Here is a 23,122-nt window from a genome sequence, read left to right as displayed (position 1 = left end):
GATTTTCAAACTCATATAAATAGCTTGCATCCACATATTACTAAATAAAGTGCATTTTGTGGCCTATCAGAGAAAAATTTCCTGATACCATTTTAGAAAGCCTCACACACAAGTCCTTATACTGCTCCAAAAGATTCCGCAACACTGGCTGCATGATAGATTGCCAGGTCTAGAATTTTTCCAACTGTGTTGTATGGCATTTGAGTGAGACATGAGTAGGTATTCCATTAAAAAATTATGTAATCAAATAGATTTGGAGAACACAAAGTTAAAATAAACATTTCTTTATAACAAGATTTTCTAGAGTATTTAAAATTACAAAGTGTATTATGACTCTCCAAGAGGAAGATTTATTTTGCAGTGATCTTGAACTTATTTTATCACAAAATTATTTTATTATAAAACCCTCATAAATATATTCCTATTGTTAAACAATTAGATTTGAAGCTAGCTTTCACACATATCTAGATGATTTGGAAGGTGTTAATTCAATAATTTTAAACCAATAACACTAAGTTTTTTTGTTTTTTTTTTGCGGTACGCGGGCCTCTCACTGTTGTGGCCTCTCCCGTTGCGGAGCACAGGCTCCGGACGCGCAGGCCCAGCGAGCATGGCTCACAGACCTAGCCGCTCCGCGGCCTGTGGGATCTTCCTGGACCGGGGCACGAACCCGTGTCCCCTGCATCGGCAGGCGGACTCTCAACCACTGCGCCACCAGAGAAGCCCAACACTTAGATTTTAATGGAATAAAGTGAGAAGCCAGATCAGTTAACAAAGAATTTGTATACAAATTTTAATTACTTGATAATTCAATCCCTATTGAGCTAATATCACATAGTTTGTCATTGTCTGGCATACTTTAAAGACATGTTTTAACTGGATATATATTGTAATAAAAATATTTTGGCAGATATATCTAACTACTTCTCCGAAGATGAACAAATTGTATTGTTCAGTTAGATTAAGGTTTCAAGAGTTGACCAATGTGGAAAAATTGCTTTTTTTCTCTTTCTCACAAGCAAGTTCATTTTGACAGTTACAAATACTAATAATAACCTACTTTTAACATTTCATGTATATAACAAACATTGTATTTTATACTATCAAATATTTTCCCCCAAAGTTAAATTTTTTGTTTCCACTGATGGTTTAAAGATTTAAAAATATCTAAAGTCTTCACATTTTGCTTTGTTTCACTATGAGTGTTGCATTTTACATTTTGAACATAACTCTGCCTTTAGGGTTGCCAGGTAAAATACAGGACTTGTTTTTGCTTTTGCTAAATTTGGCAACTCTACTTGTCCTTCTCAGAACTGAAGCATATATACGGCACTTAGTAGACCCTCAATAAATGTTTCAAAAATACCTTAAAAATATCTTAATGGAAACAGAAGCTCTTGGATTTCATTATCTTTGCTACCAAATGTATCACACAAAGTATGTTATGTGCAAAAAAAAAAATTATTTGTCATTTTATTAAGCTATTATCAAGGAGCTTTTGAAAAAAAAGACATACAAATCACATAAACTGAAGATCAACTGTCACTGATTTAATCCAAGACACATACTTATTTGATATTTTAAATATCTTTATACCATAAAAAATGTTACTAAAAATATCCCTGTCACACATATTTTTATTAGAATTTTTAAAAACAGGCAAGATAATTGCATCGTGAAATATTCTTCATAAGTAAATCATTAAAACTGCACATATACCAGAAAAACTAGCAATTAACCCATTTTTAAGAATGGACCTAAGGGACCCATAATAATGTAATGAGGTAGTTTTCTTTCAAAAATATTTTAAATGCATTTAAAATTAGTCATGTTTACCTTCTGTTTGTTGAACAGGATCTTGCATAATTTTTTGGTAACATTCATATTGAGCCGTCATGATTTTATTTCTAGTAACACCCAACTGAATTAAGTCACCAGGGTTCTCTTCTGATTCTGCTATGACAAGAATCTAAGGGATTAAAGAAAATAAAACTTCAGAATAGTGAGAATGTCTGTGAGAAGCAGTCTGTCACATTGGAAAACAGTAAGTGCAGTGATGTACTGCAGGGTCACCAGGCTCTGGGGGGAAATTCCTGATTTGTAGTGTTTGCCAGTTTCCGTGGTGTAAATATCCCTACTATGTCCAATTTCAAACCACCACCAAGAGTTGCCAATGGCCCCAGTGAGCAGCACAGTCCACAGTTCCCTCTCAGAAGACTGTGGGAGCCAGCTCCAGGCCATGTATCTGGAATGCAGACAGCTGTATTCAAAATTCACCTCTATTTTTTGACCTGGGAGTGTAGACAAGATATTTAACCACCCCCTCTACCACTACCAAAACTTCTGCTTTCTTATTGTAAAATGGGATAAAATAGTATCAAGATAACAGAGGGGAAGTATCTGGCACATGGTAAATGCTTAAAATTGTTGCCATTTTTGTAATTACATTTTGATAATCAAAATAATGACAAGTTCATTTATGATGTTGGTAAACAGAATTTTTATTGTATGCACATCAATAAAGGTTTTAGGCAAGGTATATATTCTTCCACTTTAGTAGCTTTATTTTAAGCTTCACTTATACTTTAATTTCTACATGACTTTTTTTCCTGTTTTGTAGCATGAAGCCTGTATAAACCTTTCTTCAACCTTATTTCTTCTTTGCTTTTGCATAATTCCTATTAATTATTTTCCATAAACAGTTATCTTTCTATTCCTATTTTGTTTCCTTATTTTTGATTTTCTATTCTCTAGCAGGAAGTTGAATTTAATTTAAGTTTAAAATAAATAGTAAAAGTCCCTCAGTATGTGGCACCACTCAAGTTTCACCATCACCTCACCACCATTTAATATTAACTTTTTTATTCTTTGATTGGTTTTGATCTCTTAATAAAGATTTATGCAGCTGTTGTGCTGCACAAGTAATAAATGGAAATTTATAACATCAAGAAAAAATTCTTTCCTCCTGTTCTCAGTTTATAGAATTGCATAAAATCAATATCATTTTTATTCTTACTTAAAAACTCAAGTTTGCACATTGTCTGAATGAATTCAAGAGAAACGGTCACAATTCCTTAAATTACAATAATCAGACTGGTAATCTGTTACAGAACTACCTACAGGGAACCAACTTTGGCCTGTGCAGCTCATTGGCATGCTCAATGGAGGGTGGGAGCTGAAGAAACAGGAATCCTGTTTCTTGAATTTCAGTCTGTTTACTTAAGATAACATCTAAGAAGTGCAGAATTTGGACTGCTCCTAGACTTGAGAATGTTTTTAAATACAAAGGATGACAGGAGAGTAGTTGTGCTTTTTTCCCATTTAGGTTTTCTATATTTTTCTTGAGTTTCTTTGTTTGAATTTTTGTGGGGTTTACTTGGAAACACTACAAGAAAATTATTTGCTGACACAGAATTAGGTGAGATTATGCCTCTGAGTTTCTCAACATATAATAAGAGTATAGTCACTGTTTTAATGTGAAACAGGGAAAAATAGGAACAAAAATTTCTGTAAATAACAATAAAATTAAATGTCTATGACCTATGACCCCTCTAGTACAGCAATTGCTTTTTAGTCATCCTTAGTCTACCCTCCACCTCCAGCCCCACGTCCCCTGCATATACATGCAGAGGCATGCAGGAGTGCACATACTCACATACACATCTGCCTCAAACTTAGCATCCATGCCTGTCAGAAAATGGGCACTTAATACTTATTTGAGTGAATAGGTAAGGAAATTAATTTAAAACATAGTGCATGATTTCAAAGTGCTTTTCAATCAATACAGGTCAATCAGTTGGCAGGATGGGAGAAAAATCAACAGGTTGGAATTGCTTTTTTAATAGATCTAACCCAGAATCAGCAGGTCTGATTGAAAATATTTCATCTATTACGTACGACTGTACTATAGAGCCATTCCATTTTTCTTTCAAACTCTGGTAATGGCTTTTCTCTGGCGTCCGCACATTTGTGTTCATCATCCCTCCACCCACACTGCACTATCATACTGTTGTGCCTGCTACAGGACTAAAAGCCTAAAAAGGTACACTGAAGGGAAACAAATGATTGCTGTGTTGATTAGATATAAAAATGTACTTAATTTATGCATCCAATAACTACATGTATTTTTGTGTTATTAGCCTTTATCAATTATGGGTATGTTGGAAGTTAAAACAAATAATCATAGATAGGGAGATACATTAGAGAAATTTATGCTTACCATAAGAAAAGGCAAGAGAAACAGAAAATACAGGACACTCTTTTTCTCCATCATTAAAGCCAAGATGAAATATGTTATATAATATAAATCAAACTGCAATAGAAAATAAAAGAAATATAATTTAGCAATATTTATGAAATAAACATAGATGGCTCTCAATGGAAAAAATGTTAAAACTACACAATAATTTTGCTTTAAGGATTGGATTAATAGTATTACATATTACAAATGTTAAGAGCATCATGGCTTAAAGTACTAAAGAGCTTAATTAAATACATTTTAATTTAACTTAATTAGCCTTACAAGCAGGAAAGCCTCTTACAGATATATTTTTAAGTAATTAGAAAACATCTCACTTTCTTTACCTTTACCAAAGTTGGGATAAAAAGTACAAAGTAAAAGAGTTTCACGAGAACATAAAAGCACAAATTTTGATAGCATATTTTACTATAAAGCTTACCTTTATTTCCGATAAGTATTAATATTATTTTTAATTTTATGACTCTTCAACAGTTTAAGGGAAAAATTTGTATTTGGGCCAATTTCTTGAGAGTTAACATCCATAAGTCATAAAAATGGCCTTATGATTTAATAGAAATTATTCTTCACTTCAGCATTCAATTTTTTAATCAAAAATAGAAGATTCCCTAAGTCATCTATATTATTAAAATAAGTTTACAGGAGATGGGAAATACCAAATAAAAGTATTTCTGTTGAGTATTTCTAATGATAGATACAGTTCTCTGCTAACTTCTTAATTCTAAGAGACAAACATTGCAGGAGTAACGTGTATAATGCTTACTCCCTCTAAGTTCCATGATCAACATACTCTGGCAGTATTTTTATGAAATATAAATGACCATGGTTTAGTCATAAAATATAGTATTTATTTAACTGAATGAGTAAAAAATATTTTTCAAAGGAGATAAAAATCTAATCAATAGATATTTGCCAGTGGACTATGAACTTAGATTTGATTTTGTTAGGAAACATGTCATGATTTTTATTATAGGGCAAATGTTAGAATAAGAATTATAAAAAACTTTTCTTCATTTTACTTAGCATTTGCATTATCACATGCAATGAGAGCATGCCATTAACTAGCACACAGAATCTATGCCATTGCTTGCCCTCATCAATGACTTACCTAGAAGAAACTTTTCTTTTTATTGTAGCAATCTTCCAAATAATGTTTTCTCTTCAATCAGCTACACTGGGCTTTTATTATTAGCTGATCTTTAAAAACTACAACCCCCAAAAAAAAACATAGGAAGAATTCCATTAATTTTAGATGTAAAAAATCATGTTGTAATAGAGAGAAAACAGTGAATCAAAGTTTTTGCAATTCAAAAATTAATGAGTTGATATTTTAGTTTTTATTGCATGGAACAATGAGAAAAATCTAATTTTCCAATACTTACATTCACAATTGTCTCCAGACTCAAATCACATTTTCTCTTGGATTATACTCAAAACTGTCTTGAAAAATTTCTTAAATCCAGGGTCATGACCTGAAATATTGATATAATAATTTAATATTATTTCAATGAGCCAAAATCATTTCCATAATAAATTTAAAATTTCAAGGAAAATGCCACTAGAAAAATGATATTTTTATTAAGCTATTCCAATTTTTAAAAATCTGTTTTGCTTACAATATATTTGAGTTTTGTCACAAATATTTGTTGTTTTCCATTATATGGAAAAACTTAATGTCAATTTTCATTTATCCAGGATGGTCAAAACACTAGCAATTAACTGAATCTTTTACTTAAGTAAATTTCAAAGAACTAGAGTATGATAAAAGGACTTTTAAATTAAACTGTATTTTAAACTTCCTTTGAATAATTTTATCTAATATTTATTGGAATGTGTTAATCTTAGTTACTTATATCTATTTCCCTAGCTTGTGTGGTGTCTCACAGGCAGAAACCATATCTGATTGATCTTTGTATCCTTTGTCTCTGGCAGTTAATTTACATTTGCTGTATAAATCAATGAATAAATAAATAAACAAATGAAACAATAAAGTACTTTAGGATTTTAAGCTTACAATCAGGAATACTAATCATAACTATTAGTGAACTGTCATTTCTTCTATTAGAAGACTTTAAGTAGTGTTTGAATCTATACTGACACTGAAAATTGGGGAAAAAAGTTCTTATATCAGCATGTTTACTTTCCTACAGAATAAAGTCCTTTATTCAGGTTTTGAGTCCTGTGGTCGTTTGGATATTGAATAAGCAGTAGTTTACTGTACTGTCTTTGGAAGTCATAAAGCTTAAGCCAAATTTAAAACATTAGTCGTCCACATTTTTCTGTATTAAATACATATAAAACACACAGATTTACAAGCAGGAATGTAAAGAAATATTGATATTGTTTTATTTGGAAATCAGATAGGTTTTTATGAAGCAATGCTTTGATGATTTACATGAGTCAAGACTAAATTACCTTCCATGTGTACATGGACTCAAAAATTGAAGGAAAAAGTGCCTTAAAAAACATGTTTGAAGTTTTCCTATATCCAACATATTTGAAAAACAGTTCATGTAACAGTAGCAGTTATTTTTGTTGCTTATCTAATGGGCTTCAAAATCAGAATTCCAAAAAGTATCTTAGTGAAATATCTCTTAGCATGCAATAGATCATCCTGGCACCAATAATTAAGAGGACTTTATTCAACTCACAAAATATTAATCAGTGCAAGTAATTCCACTTTTACAGCTTTCTCTCTTTACCCTATTCCCTAGTGATCTGGAAAATGGGCTACTAGGGACAAGATTGTATTCTGCACTGTGTAAACTTGTAGCACTCCTAACCAAGGGGGCAGGTTCATGATCTCTGATTTTATCAAGGATGCAGCAGCAAGTTTGGGTGGCAGTCTTTCAAAAACGTGGTGGACACCTGTACTCTTCATTAGATCTAGCAATGTCCATTTCATGTGGTGATCCAATTCGCTTGAGGCATCTACTCTACAAAGGACTCATTAAATTTCCCTACCAGCAGACACATATGGCAAGTGGTAGTTATGGAAGAATCACCTCTTTCACCAAGAGCTCCCTAGGCCAATAATGGAGGGATCATGACTGGGCATATAGATAATGCCATTGCAGATATGTATGAAGGTCAGTTTAGATTGAGCCTCATATTGGTAGGTGTAATGGCATGATTATTACCAGGAGAAGTATGTTTACTTGTACTCTTAGGTTTAGCTTATTGGTTCTTTGTATACAGCCTCTCATATGTTCATTCAGCAAGTGGTTCTCTCTTCTATGTTTAGCTTATTCCAAATTTATCTTTGCTGAAGTTCACTTGATATCAATTGACCTAAGCTGTTAAGTAAATCATTGTAAATTTCTCCGATCTAGTTAAACCATTTACTGACAACTGAGTTGCATGTTGCCTGGTGAAATACATAGTAGCTCCCATTCAATTTGGAGGAGAGATCAAGTACATAATTAAAGGAGGTCAAGTTAAATGACTAAATCTGGTAGTGGATTTTTCCAAGTGAGCTTAGGTTTGTTTCATGGGAAAAGCACTTCTTCAAAACTGAGAAAGCTCTAATTTAAACTCTTAAGTGAATCTGTAATCACCGTGGTACTAGTAGTAGTTACTGGCGTTTTCTCTTTCTGCTAGCCTCATGGATCCTATAAATAGCATTTCATTATCACACCTCAAAATTAAAGTGGAAGATTTGGTTCTACTACTAGAAACAAAATAACTTTCTTTACTGTACACGTAGAATAAAAAATAGCTTATAAATAGTCTACAAGCTTCTTGACCAAAAAATCACCAAAATAAAATTAAAATGATTGATTTCATCACAAAAAGAACTTTGACTTGAGACCTCAAATAACTTTTGAAATATAGCTTCCTAGTCACTCAAGGCTTTATGTAGCATCATTCTGGGTTCATTTCTTAAAATTTCAGTAGATCTGCAGCCCAAGACAGTTCTACATTTTTTTAAACAGTTCTACATTTCCAAGTCCACAAAGTTTAACCAATCTTCTTGGCTTACTTCAGTGTAAAAACATGTTTTATTCTACATAAACATAATAGATTAGTGTGACTTAATCAATACTAATTTACCAGAACATAAAAGCATAAATCCAGTGCCTTTCAAACCCGCTTCCTATTTTCTCAGATTTTTATTATACATATACACACGTTCCATTAATTTATTTTTCTTAATAATAATTCTTATTTTTAGTTGAGTCACCTAACCCTAATATTAAAAGTGTATGTTCACTCCAAGACTAAGAAAAAAAACCCAACTTTTGTTTTCCACTCCTTCATTTCCAAAATATCTTGGATTTTCAGAGGCCTTAAGCCATATTCTCTCCTCCTTTTATTTATCCAGTCACTATAAAGTTGGCTAACAGAAGCATTTCCCACACGTATCTAATTTGCCGTTAAGTATCCTGAACCTTTGTGTGAGCAAAGTGAGGCTGTTTCCTATCTAGGTACATGCCTTCCTTTATGGCATATTAAACAAGCTACATTTCTCCTGAGTCAAAACAAGGAAAAAGCACTTTTCAATTCCAATATTCTACATGTCTATGACAAATGCAAACTTCTTTCTGTCATTTTATACTATGTGGAACAGATTGTGCCACTAAAACAAGTATCCAAGTACAAGACCTGGTTACCTGTTATTCTCTCCTCACTGCTTATTTTTTGGCAAAACGTAAGTCTTTGTGCTAGAATGATTCTTGCAAATTACTGTCTTTACTTCCACTAGAGTCTTTGAGAAAGAAATTCCAGTATAAGGTTTTAATTCCCCACCCCCATCCTGACCTGGAATGTTCCTAACACTTTCAATCCATGAAGCAGTAAGAAAATTAAAATATAAATAGACTTCTCTTTCCTGAAGATCTGTTACTGATGTAAGAAAATCAAACTGTAAGTCCTTTTTTATAGTATGGCTTGGGGTTTTCATTATTTAATGAACAGTTACTAAATTACTGTTGTAACATAAAACAGAATTCCACAGAGTGTGGGTTAATGGATCACCTGTATCAGAATCACCACCAGAACTTGCTGAACACGTGAGAATGTCTAGGGCCCACAACAGAACCTCTGCATCAGATCCTTCAGAACTTTGGAATCTGCACTTTTTGCAAGCACCTGAGGAAATTCATGGCCTGTTAAATTTTGGGAAGCACAATATAAATACGTCATCATCATTTGGCCATGTTGAAACCTGGACACACTTATATTCCTCTGTCCCTAGGTACTAGCCAGACTATTTTAAAAGTACTATTAAGTATAAATCAAGCAAAATATTCTGCAGTGTTCTCAGGCATAATTAATATCTGAGAACTTCCAGAGCAAGTTATTCAAATATCCTATTTTAAAACATTTCATGTACTGTTGTAATTATTCCTTTGTACCATTTGTGCCTCTAGATTGTGAGCACAGGAAGAATAGGACATGCATCATATTAATCTCTGTGACTCCAAACCCTAGCAAAGTGGGGGCATAAAGAGGGTATATAAAGTTTGTTTTGAGTAGGTTACTTACAAAATGAATTTAGTCAAGTTGAAGAAAGCTTGTGTTCTGGGATGTTCTCAACGCTCTCAAACATATTAAAATTTTCTGATACCTTAAAAAAGTCATTGCCTGGATTGTAGTCCAAGAAATTCAGATTCAATTCATCTTGACTGTGGCCCAGGTATAAGCATTTTATCAAATTTCCTAGGTGATACAGGAATATACAGCTAAATTTGAGAACCAGTGGGATAGACAGAAGAATACTGTGGTAGGCAGAATAATGAGCCTCCGAAGATTTCCATACCTAATCCCCAGAATCTGCAATTTTAAGGTTATGGACTTTAAAATAGGAAGATTATCCTAGATTATCATGAATTATCCTGGTAGGCCTAAACCCAGCCCTTCAAAGTAGAAGAGGAAGGTCAGAGTGATGCAGCAGAAGAAAGGAAGCAGAAGAGATATGGCAACATAAGGAGTTGATGCACCATTACTGGCTGTGCCATGCAGGAGCTCATGTACAAGGACCAGAAATAGGCCTCTAGGAGAGCTAACAGCCAGCAAGCAAATGGGGACTCAACTGTACATCCTCAAGGAACTGAATTTTGCCAACAATCTGAATGAGTCCAAAAGCAGATTCTCTCCAGGATCTTCAGAAGAAAACACAGCTCTGCCAACACCTTGACTTTGGCCTTGTGAGACTTGGAATAGAGAAACCAGCCAAGCCCATAGGACTTCTGACCTATAGAACTGTGAGATAATAACGGTGTGTTGTTTTAAGCCACTAAATTTGTGGCAATTTTTTACAGCTGTGAGTAAAAACTAGGTACAAATACTTACCTGATCAAAAATTAATTTTCCCATCAAAACTAAGTGGTAATTTTCTGCTTCCCAACTGGTCAGTCATTCCTCCTAACTCTAGAATACAGATCTTTTTCAATTTATGATAGGGTTATCTCCTGATAAATCATAAATTGAAAATATCATAAGTCAAAAATGCATTTACTATACCTAACCTACTGAACACCATAGCTTAGCCTAACCTACTTTAAACATACTCAGATCACTTACATTAGCCTACAGTTGGGCAAAATCACCTAACACAAATACTATTTTATAATAAAGTGTTGAATATTTCATGTAACATATTGAATACTATACTGAAAGTGAAAAACAGAAGGTTTTATGAGTACAGAATGGTTAAGTGTATCCGTTTTTTACCTTCATGATCTTGTGGCTGACTGGGAGCTGCAGCTGCTGCCACTGCCCAGCATCACAAGAGAATGTCATACCACATATTGCTTGCCTGGGAAAAGATCAAAATTCAAAGTAGGGTTTCTACTGAATGTGTATTACTTTCACGTTATCATAAAGTCAAACCATTGTAAGTTGGGGACTGTCTATGTATTCATTATACTGCAAGGCAATCACGTTAGCTAGCAGAATTTCTTTCTAGCTGCTCCTAAATTGCTGTGTGATTTTGAGAAAATTGATTCACCTTTTTTTCTGCATGGTTTACCCAACTAGAAAATGGGTACTCAACTTGATCTTTAGCTTCTTGTTTGCTACTGCATCCTTGTTAGAAGAGGTATGCTGGAGTCAGAGAGCCATATTTTCAAACTTAAGCTCTTGCAACACTTAAACTCACTAAATCTATTTCCTGACCTGAAAGTGGGTGTACAAATAGTGGCTGAATCAATGTTGCCTAGAATTTTTATCATAACTCATCTTGTCAGTGTGTTAAATTGGATAATAGATATAAAGAATTTGTCTAATAATAAATACACAATAAGCATTAGCTCTTGCTATTATCATTATTACTATATTATTTCAATCAGTTGTCACAATGCTAATCTCAACTGAATGAACCAGCATACATATTTTAGTGATTTGGCCAAGGTCACATAGAAGCTTAGGGCTGACACAAAGCTAAGAACTCAGATTCTCTGACCCTAAATCTGGGCCCCTTTGTCCTACACCATCCTGACTCAGAGGACTGAGTCATTTATTTGGATAATTAAGGTTTAAAAAGTGCAGAATAAATTTCTATTTTGCTTATTCAGTTGTTTTATTTAACTGGCCATTCATTCATTGCATTGCATTTTATTTTTATTCATAAGACACATTTATAATTTTTTTCTGGCACAATTTCTTCTTTTAATTCCTTTCCTTAGAAATGTTGTGACATTTGATTTTTTTTTTTTTTTAACTTTTATTAGTAAATGGCTTGACAACTCAGACTTGCCATTCTGCTAAGGTACCAAAATCAAAAGCACATGTATTGTCTCACTTGCAAGCACTTTAAAATGAAGTTTAGATTAAGAAGTACTTCTAGAAATTCAATTAGTCATCTTACCCTATTTCTTGAGCAACTACTTTCACTTAGTTGTGCACGGAGACAGAAGTGAACACAAATTAAGATTTCTGCTCTCAATGAAAATATTTATCAAGTTAGATAGTGGTAATCTTACACTGATTTTAGAGGATTCGTTCAGTACTTTTAAACACAGTCCATAAGAGTCATTCATGAGGTTCTAAAAAAGTATGATTTCACAACATTTAAGATAGGAAGCTAGTGCTGGGCCTCAGTCAGTACACTTTCAATGAGCTTGAGCAGGTTACATACCTTCTCAGGTGTCTCATTTGTAAAACAAAAGAGTAGGATAAGATAAATTTAAATATTGAATAAAGGTTCAAAATTTATATAAAAAGAAAAAAATGGTTAGTATAGGAACAGTTTTGTTGAAAGTAACCCAAATCCCAAGTATCCTTGAAACCAAGTCTTTCCTGAAACTTTTTTCTGGCTCAGGAAGACTTTCTCTAGGTCTCCTACTACCAATTACCCAAAAGGAGTTTGAGTTTGAATCTAAGACAGTGGAAAGTGGACCATTTGGCTAGATGCTCTTTCTTTTGTTACATGGGAATTCAGGGAAAATGTATCTAGGCCAAAAAAAAAATCGCATCTTGATTTCACCTCTTCATATACTGCCTCTTTTTAAGAGCCATTCTTACTTTTGAAAGGCCATTTGTAAAAAAAAAAAAAAAAAAAAGGGCTAGTTCTCTCTTCTGCACTGCAGAAAACTGAAATTAGAAAAGCAAACATACTTCCTCATAAGCCCCTTTGCCAGACTTCTCAGAATGGAATCTGATCAGTTCACCTAGGCCAAGCTAAACTTATTACCATCATCATTGGAATAGCCTTAATGCTCCTAATACTGGAAACCAACAATTTCTGAAATTTAGCTACATTGGTTTTTATCTCTTTTTCATTTAACAGAAAATGACTTAGGTAAAAATTTAAAAATCATACAGTGCCAAAAATTACAGGACATGTTAAGAAATGATGCAACAATATACCCAACAAGTTAATTAATGAAAGAGTAAGAAAGATTATTACATTTAATTTATCAAAATCCTGTGAGTGACTTAGTATAAAAACACATCTAATATTTAAAAAGGCAATAAAAACTCATAAAAACCTCCAGAAAGTATTTTGTTTTTGAAATGACACCTTAGTTTAATAATAACCATTAAATTCCAAATGCTAAGAAAACATATATTGTAAATATTGTCCCATTGCTAATGATACAGTTTTCCTTTTTCCAAAGTTATTGAAATAAAGTAACATCCAACTGATATTTATAATTAGCATAATTGAGGGACAATGTGTGAGGTCAGTTACAAGTAGAGGCAGTAGTTGTACTGATTACTAATATGAGTAAGATTTCCTGATTTTAAAACCCAACTCAGCCTCACACTTGCAAGTTAAACAACTTCAGTAAGAATAGTTTTCTCATTTGCAAAATAGTTTTTAAAACAAAAGGCTATTGTGAAAATAAAATGAGATAATGTACCTAAACATTTTAGAACACAGTAAATGTTAGTTATTATTATTATATCACATTAAAGTTTTTAATAATATAAGTAAGTTCATACATGTTTTAAGTTATTTGTTACAGTTTCAATAGCATTATAGGTGAAAATTAATCCTATATTTCAAGGTGGTCATCATAAGCATCTTGACTTTTTATCTTCTGTAGAAATAATATGATTGTTTCTATTGTCATTTAAATCAGTTATGAAAATATTGAGTTAAGTGAATGATAACAAGTATCTTCCAAATATAATGTCCACCTAGTTAATAAGTAACTGCATATTTCCTAATACTGAGCTTATATAAACTAAAACTCTAGCAAATTGTACACATTGTAATCAGTCACACTGTAAAGAATATAACATGCTAATCCAATTAAAAACAAGATATAAAACCTCTCAAATTTGACTTTAATTTTAGGTTGACTGTAACAGCCTTTACTAACATTGTATTGGAACCAAAAAGAAAAACATTGACTCTATGCTTACTTGCTTATCTAATGAACATTCCAGGGTGAATAGTTGAATAACCATTAAAGAGAGATAATATTGTGATTAAATTTAGGACTTCATTTTATACTCTGAAGTACTTACTCATGGGAATAATTTTCCCATTGTGGACATAATTAGCCATTTCCGGTGATTTTGGTCACCTTCTTTTTATTTGAAAGAGGCAAGTGGCCAAATATCAGCCTAATTAGTAAAAGGTAGGTGGGAACCTGAAAAAAATTGCTTTGTACTTGATGGAACAATCTCCCTCCAGGAGATCTAATATGGAAAGAATTGCTTGCCCAAGAGCATAGAAACAAAATACAACTTTCCAGCTCTTTGGACTACGAGCTTTATACCTATTTCCCTTCCACAAAGTCAGGAATCAAGTTCTATGCGAAAACATGTTTTCTTCCTCAGACAATAAAATCAGAAAGTATATAATTCTGCTGGAGTTTTAATTTGAATTAACATAATAGTCCATCATAAAAGTTATGGTATTTTTGTTATTTGTTTTCAATCTTTCTCAAAAAAAAATTTTTTAAACACCACCTACTAGCATATCTCAGCATTTCGGAACCACGGGAACTCTGTTGATACTGTTGGTCTGGCACACTTTCTTTTTTTCCCTGAAAAAATGAACCTCTCTTTCCACCGGAAAATCTATTCCCTCTGGTTCAAGTGAGGCTGCTCTACTGAGGTAGGAAGTGACTGAAAACTGGTCAGATTAGCACAATCCTCTGATTTAGGTTGATTTAGGCATGAAAATGTGATCCAATCTGTACTGTCAAAATTCTCCCCGGGACATTTCTTTTAATGTTATCAGGGAAAAACCATCAGGTTACATTTTATGCCTAAACAGGATTGATTTGGAGTTTTGTCTCTTGCAACCAACACGTTTCTAACTAACAATGTGAGAAATGCTAGTGTAGTGGAAAGATTGCTAAGAAGGTTCCATTTTGCATTCTGCCTAGCTTTACCGAGCCTAAGATAGTTACACTGCCAGCCCCCAATTTCCTGACCTGTAAAATAAGATGACTTCAATCTCTCTTACACCTTGTAATCTAAATATCTCCAAATTATTTTCTTTTTCACCAAGGCAGGACATCATTATTCATTTCCAAAGCATATTCCAAGCCCAGCCAATATGAGTTCATAAACTAACTTTTTCCACCCAATATATCTATGATGTGATTGTTTTTTTCTAAATTTGAAATAGCCTTAGCCATATATGCCCTTGGATAATCCACAGCTAATATGTGCCTGCAATAAGATATTTATAGCTAATTCAAAAAGTAAATGCAACTCTTACATGAAAACAAGTGAATAAATTTTTGTGACCTTGGGTTAGGCAATATTTTTTGACATGATACCAAAAGCACAAGTGACCAAAAAAAAAAAGATAAATTGGACTACAACAAAATTAGAAACTTTCGTGTTACACATGATACCATCAAGAAAATGATGAGGCAACTCACAGAATGGGAGAAAATATTTGCAAATTACGTATTCGATAAAGGACTTGTATTCAGAATATACAAAGAACTATTACTACTATTAGATAATAAAAAGACAATCCAATTAAAAATGGGCAAAATATCTGAACAGACATTTCTCCACAGAGATATATGAATCACTAATAAGCATATGAAAAAAATTTTCAACATCACTAGTCATAGGGAAATGCAATTCAAAATCACAATAAGTTATGAGTTCATACCCACCAGGATAGCTGTAGTGAAAAAGAAAGACAATAACAAGTAGGAAAGGATGTGAAGAAATTGTAACCTTTATACATTGCTGGTGGGAATGTAAAATGGTACAGCTGCTTTGGAAAGTGGTTTAACAGTTTTTCAAAATATTAAACATAGAGTTACCATATAACCCAGCAATTCTACTCTAGATATTTACCTAAGAGAAATGAAAACATATATCCAAAAAACCATTTGTACTTGAATGTTCATGGCAGTATTATTTTTAATAGCCAAAAAGTGGAAACAACTCAAATGTCTATCTACTGATGAATGGATAAACAAAATGTGATATATTCCCCGAATGATATATTTTTTGTCAATAAAAAGAAAGGAATACTTATACATACTACAACATGGATAAACCTTGTCAACAGTAAGCTAAGTAAAAGAACCCAGCCACAAAAGACACATATTATGTGATTCCTTTTATATGAAATGTCCAGAACAGGTAAACCTATAAAAACAGAGACCGTATTAGTGGTTGCTTTGCGCTGGGGGAGAGTGGTAAAGGGGAGTAATTGCTAATGGGTACGGAGATCCTTTTTAGGGTGATGAAGTGTTCTGAAATTAGATTGTGGTGATAGTTGCACAACCCTGTGAATATGCTAAAGCCATTGAATTATACACTTTAAATTGATGGACTATATATGATTTATATCTTAAAAAGTAAATGCAAAATAAGGTGTGTATATCTAAGGGAAGATTTACACTAGATTTAGTAGAACATCTAGTCTCATTTCTCTCTTCTTTGTCAAAGGACAAATAATTTTCATGTTGTAAAACAAAATACATTGACCAAAAAACCTGCCTAGTTTACATGGATGTATACTGAGTTGTCCCTTCAATTTGATGCATTATCTCATGTTCAACAACACCCAATCAACTCTATTTTACATGCTTAGTACTGTTTTGATTTGTAAGGAAAAGTACATTTGCATTGAAATTTGCTTTCACCTCATACAAAAAAATTTTACATTTCCCTTGAAGAATAAATGTTTACTTAAAATAACCATTATACACAATTGAGCAAAAAGTATACTGATATCTAAGAAAATTTCCCTAAATTAAATAGGATTTGTAGTTGTTTATCTCTTTTCTCTTGACAGTAATTTCTTTTCTCTACATTTCTATAGCATTATTTCATTTTCTGATAGGAGTAGAAACTGACAATTTGTATACAAAAATGCAGATATTTTTATCTCATTTGAGGCATATTTTAATTGTGTGATTACAAACCATAACAACAAAGAAATAGCACACAGGAGTATTAGCAAGAAAGAGAATAGAAATTATTGAACTTTGGTTCATTCTTGGAAATAAACCCTGGTTAAAAATCCCATATCCCAGGACTTCCCTGATGGTCCAGTAGTTAAGAATCTGCCTTCCAATGCAGGAAATGCGGGTTCCATTACTGGTCGGGGAACTAAGATCCCACATGCTATGGGGCAACTAAGCCCCCATGCCACAGCTAGAGAAGCCCACGTGCTGCAACAAAAACCTAGCACAACGAAAAAAAAATCTTATATCCCAAATATTTCCCTTTTATGACGTTATTAATAGGTAAAAGAAAAGTGAAAGAAGAATAGAGAAAAAGGATAGAAGGAGGGAAAGAAGAAAGAGGGCGGGAATGTGTGTCTCAAGTAAATGCACACTTTATTTAAAATTAACTATTTTTCATTATTTTTATAAAGAATCAAACAGAATGTTGATAATACTAAAATTTGTTCCTTTACAGATTTCTTTTTCTCACAACCAATAAACATAATTCCACCTTAATATTTTTAGTATATTCATTTGAATATAAAATTTATTTGTTTGAAATATATAATATATATCAAAAGCTATGTTAAATACTGGGGATCCAGAAATGCTATAATTTTTTACCTTAGAGATAGTAAAAAATCTTGTAGGGGAAAAAGATGTACAAATGTAGATAATAAAGTATTATAGATAGTCAATAAATATTTGTAGTGTCTGATCAGATAGAATGATGCATTTTAGATAGGAGAAGTGTGTGTGTGTGTGTGTGTGTGTGCACGCTCATGCATGTAGAGAGAAACATATAGAATATGACACTTATGTGGAGTTTCAAAAAATCAGTAATTTGGAAGTGTCAGGTGCTAAAAAGATGCAAGTACTTATGAGATAAGGCTTTCTTGAAAGACAGGGATGCAAATTAAAGATGGTATTTTCTGTCATATTGAAGAGTTTTGATTTAATGCTCTAGGCTATAGATTTTCATCTCTATGCCTACTCTGATTTGCTGTTGATGGCAGGCAGTATTGCTGCACTGAGCAGTGATGAGGTTGAGTCTAGGCTCAGTGAGCATCACTGATGCATCAGTGATGTCTGCCATGGGCATCATCCTAAGAAGGAATGACAAGTATTCAAAATATTTGCTAGCCCAGCTGCAGAAAAAAATAATAATAATAATTGTAGGGGAATTAAGTAGTAGAACAGTACGTCAAGATTTTCATCTTACAAAGTATGAGGGTTAATTCAGAGATGGTGACAAGGGCAGTTGTACAGAGATGAATTAGAATACTGCAGTGACTTCTAAGTAAGTGAGGCAAGAAAATACTGTAATCATGGAGGCTGGAACTAAGATTAATAATGATGGGGATGGAAAGCAATATTTAAAAGTCAGAGATATTAAAAAGGTTAAACTATGAAGATGTTAGAATTCAGTTGAGTGAAATTAACCTAAATGAATTCCCCCAATTCTACTATGAGTATCTGGCTTCCAGTCAGTAATATAGGGTCTACAACAGAGGAAAACAAGTGTGGGAAAATATCTGAGTACAGATGAGATATTCTGAAGAAGAAAATGCCTGAGAGTGTTTGTCTAGATAGCTCTGGAAATTAGTAAGGAAGGGCCTTGAAATAAAATGTTCACACTCATCATAATATAATAGAAGAGTAAAAGGTGCCATTTTTTCCAGAAACACTGTCTATAATGGGAAAGGATTAGACAGTGTACTCTAAGAGATGTACATGGAATTGAATTGGAGCACATTTCAAAAACACCGGTGGAATTTAAGGAATTCCTTCCTTCAAAAGGAAGGCTGTGTGTTGATAGAGGATAGAGATAGAGCTTTCTAGAGACTAGGAACTACAAACACAAAGGCATAGGTTCATGAAAGAGCAAGGCTTGTGTGAGTAAGGGTAAAGGTGCAGGCTTGAAGGAACTTGAGAATCTTTAGGAAATCAATGTGGGGAAACCTGGATATGTGACTTGAAACATTTCCCAGGCACCCAGTCCCATGATGTACTCTACAACTGCTGTAATTTTGCACATACCAAACACAGCTTATTTTTAATTATTTAGTCCTGTGACTAAATCTGGGTTGTAATTTAAAAATAGATATTCCATTGCAAAAGAAGTTACACAGGAAGAAGCTCCTTGCTGAATTAAGCCATGCTTAAGTGAGAACTGCTGCTTAAGAACAACACGTTCCCTGTGAAAAAAAGATGGCAAGTCCCTTTCAGCGAGTCTAACCTTTATGGAGTGCTATTATCAACTCAATTTTATGTTTTTTCCTGTTTCACAAACATGTTCCCAAAAGACTTTTAAAATAGCTTTCTTTCCTGCTAAATTGTTGTGCAAGCACTTTTTCTGAATCTCAGCCTTAACTGGACCAGGATGTGTTAAAGAAAAAAAATGCCCTGTCACTCTTGACATGGTATAATAGACCTTAACAACAACAGTAAAACATTTTCCTAACCTGACTGCCCCTCCTCTCACTGAATCTTAAGACAGTGCATTTTCATGAAAATGCAAAATACCCTGAAGAAACAACAGAAGAGACAATTTACCAAAAAAAGTCACCATTTTAAATCAAGTGAAAAATCTGTCCACCGAAGTAGGAATTTTCTCCAAATAAAGAGAAAAAAATTACTACAGAAAATAAATGTTTTGTAAGAGTTAAAATAACCTAAAAGAAAATAAATTAGTCATATGAAATGGTCCCCTAGGTACCCAGTAAGTTGATCTTTCTTTTTTTTTCTTCTTTTGGAGGAAAAGAAAAGAATCACAACATCCTGAAATCTGTCTTGGTCACTTCAAAACAAACCCCAAGTATTTTGGGGGCAAGTTTATCAAACTGCAACTCAGGCTGCAGTGTTATGCATGTCTGTCTTTGCAGAGAGAAGTGTTTCTCCATCAAAAGTCTTTCTAAACAGCAATCAAAATAGCAATCTCAGAAAAGAAAAAAAAAAAAAAAGGAAGAGAAGGAGGAGAAGGAGGGAGAGGAGGGGGAAGAAGAGGAAAGTAAATAAAAGATAAACACAGCCTCATGGCCACTTTGATGGGGGCTATGGCTAGAAAACTCACATGTGGCTTTCTGGGACAGGAGTCAGTGCATTTATCTGAACAGTATGCTGCTTTTGGCAACGGATAACGACAACTTTTTAAAAATAACAGTAGGGGACTTGTATTGGGAAAAAAAAAAAGACAGGAAAATGGTAGAAAGCAAGATGCAGGGCAAAGAGCACAGGTTTTTGCGTCAATGGGCTCTGGTTTTGGATACCAGCTGTAGTATTTACAAACTGGGAATGTAGGCAGAAACCTAACTTGCAACATTTACCTGGGTTTCTGTAGTTCTCAGATGGGCATTGCACTTCTATCTTAAATATACCTATGGGGGTTAAATGTAATAACCCACATAATCACCTGTTGCTATCTGGGAAGTGATAAGTACTCAGAAAGTAGTGGTCTCTATTCTCCCCTGCAGCGGACGAGAATGCCATGGTTTGCTTTAATCGGTATCAGTGACAAGACTTGCAATTTTGGGTAAAATTATACGTGAATATTTAACAATGCCAACATTCTCAGCTCTCTGTAAAAGAGGAGATTATTGGCCATCAAAGGCCTGGGATTTACCATGTTCAAAGGGGAGTGACAGTGGACTCTAAATCCAAAATTGCTTGTTTTCTTATGAACACTACTTTGCTCAATACATAGCACTGCTAACCCTTGCTCTGTTAGGAGGTACCATTTCATATATATACATATACATATATATATATATATATATATATACACACACACATATACACACATACACGACATCAGGCCTTTTTACTAAGAAGGTAATAAATACCAGTGTTCCAGTCTCTTCTTTATATCCCCAGGACAATATTATTAAGGAGGTGAAATCTTTTATGCTTTGTCACAAACACATACCCTATGAAGATTTCTACATCTGCATTATCAATTGTTTTTGATTTTCTTAATCCCTGGATGAAAAAACCCAGTAAAACTGAAGGCATCAGATATATTATCTGGAAACAGGGAGTTTTTAGCTGGAGGCAGAATAGTGCAAAGATAAAAAACGTAAAGAGTTGAAGGAGAAAGAAAGAAAAAACTTGCAGCAGTTCTTAGGTAAGCTTATTTTGTTGTCCAAAACAATTAAAATTAATACAGACATATATATAACACAAAATAATTAGATTAATAATTTATTATTTCTTAATTAAATAGTACTCTTTGTGTTTTAAGATATAATGTTGCCTTTTAATATAAAATAGTATGAATGTGGGGCTGTAAGTAGCTGGGCTTTATTCCTTCATTCTTATGGTTAAAACTGAATTCTGGCCCACCTCACCACCATCCCCAGCCAAAGAAAGAAAAAGAAAAGAGGGAAAAAGTTGATATGTTTGTTCGTGGCAAAGAAACAATAAAAACAATACCTTATCTCAAAAAAAGATTTTGAAGCTCAAAAATAATTTCTTGTTCTGTAAAATTGCATATATTTTGATTTAGCTCATTGTTTTATGAAAATTATTTGTAACTATTTGATTTAGCTCTTACCTTTTATGAAAATTATTTGTTAGCTCTTACCATTTTATGAAAATTATATGTACTTAAAAAAATTGGAAATAAATTCATTAACTAATGAAGATGTTTAGAATACTCCATTCACAATTCAATGTAAGTTTTCTGTTAAATATCTTTATTGTGAAGAAAATCTTAAGAAGATTCTACCTCTGCATAATGGTGGGTACAATTGATAAGAAAAAGGAGGAAAAAAAGAGGACGTATTGGGGAACCTAACATTATAAGTCTGTTTGTTTGGGTATATCTATGGTCTCTTAAAGTAATCATTGCTTAAAACACTGTGGTTGGTACTTAAAATAAGCAACTAATAAGTTTTGAAAAAGATGTGGTTTGGTCCTTTTGTGTGAGTGTGTGTGTGTGTGTGTGTGTGTGTGTGTGTGTGTATTCTTACATAAGAGAGGGAGAGAGAGAGAGAGAGAGAGAGAGAGAGAGCTAAAACTGGAAGACAGAAGGACAGGGTTTCCCATTTTATTTCCTACACAGGGAAGGAGTGATGGAATCCACATCATTAAATACACACATTAACTACTTAACTGGAAAATCTTTTAGTCAGATATAAGAAGAGCAGAATTCTCGAAAAAAATAGAACTGTTTGTTCTATAATGCTAATGATGCTTTATGAAGGATCTAATTACTGTCTTTTCAGGACTTATCTTTGGCTCTCTCATCCTCAGGAAACCCTCTCTGAACTCCTTAAGTCCCTAATGTTCCCACCACAGAGAGACTGCACCCTCTTACAGCACATTATCACACTAGACTTAGTTCAGTCTGGTTTTTTACTTTCTCCCACCAAATGTGAGTGCTATTTGAGGGCGTTTGAGGGTACTGCCTTACTAACCTTTGGGTCCCCAGGACATTGCCTGGTGTGTAGTAACCTTTACCAGTTTTTTTAATGAATGAACAAATGAAATAAATATTCATCGCAAAATATGTCTATAGTTATAATAATTAAAATTGTTTTAATGATTTACAAAGACTGATCACAGCAAAATTCATGTGTATTTAGGAAGAGTGTATGACTAGTTAAAAATGGTTTGTCTCATCCATTTGTCAAATAAAGAAATACACTTAAACTAGTCCAAAAAATGTTTTCTCTCAGACGGTTGAAGAAAATTTTTAAAAATTAGTGGGTGATAATATCATGGCGATTAAAATTGGCAAGTTGTGAACATTTTCAAATGAACTGCTTCTTTTAATTCTAAAATAGTGCATATTCAAAATTTTAGTGGTATATTTTTGCTGTTAATCCTGGAAATTTGTGCTGACTTTTATATTCTAAGAGAAAAAAAAAAAACAAATTTAGAAATAAAAGAATGAGAAATATTTTGGCATGAGGTAAGGGCTGAGATACAGTGAGATATAAATATATGCTGCTTGATATTAAAGTTTTCTTTAACGTTAAGCATATATTTAGGTAAAATGTTGCTATTCTAAAAATTTCGAATAGCTTCAGGT

The 23,122-nt window shown here is 33.3% G+C and overlaps 1 protein-coding gene across 4 annotated transcripts in view; it reads right to left on the bottom strand.

Moving 5' to 3' along the window:
• The window catches only part of CALCRL (calcitonin receptor like receptor), a 104,622-nt gene that overhangs the window by 38,959 nt on the left and 42,541 nt on the right, over positions 1-23,122 (bottom strand). For 2 of the 4 annotated variants that reach the window (XM_022567217.3, XM_022567220.3), the window contains 4 exons: positions 5,641-5,730; positions 5,367-5,464; positions 4,220-4,312; positions 1,837-1,969 (listed from right to left, as the gene is read on the bottom strand). In XM_022567217.3, coding sequence (XP_022422925.1) covers positions 1,837-1,969; positions 4,220-4,273 — 187 coding nt within the window. In that variant the 5' untranslated portion in view covers positions 4,274-4,312; positions 5,367-5,464; positions 5,641-5,730. Of the gene's footprint in view, positions 1-1,836; positions 1,970-4,219; positions 4,313-5,366; positions 5,465-5,640; positions 5,731-9,235; positions 9,350-23,122 lie in introns of all 4 variants that reach the window. The other 2 variants (XM_089916581.1, XM_022567223.3) reach the window with 2 other exon arrangements.

The sequence above is a fragment of the Delphinapterus leucas genome, chromosome 8 (genome assembly GCF_059928025.1).
Source record: "Delphinapterus leucas isolate spDelLeu-1000000601 "Yukka" chromosome 8, BTC_Dleu_Yukka2, whole genome shotgun sequence".
NCBI lineage: Eukaryota > Metazoa > Chordata > Mammalia > Artiodactyla > Monodontidae > Delphinapterus > Delphinapterus leucas.
The sequence above is the reverse complement of the archived record's forward strand: the minus strand, read 5'-3'. Positions and strand labels throughout refer to the sequence as shown.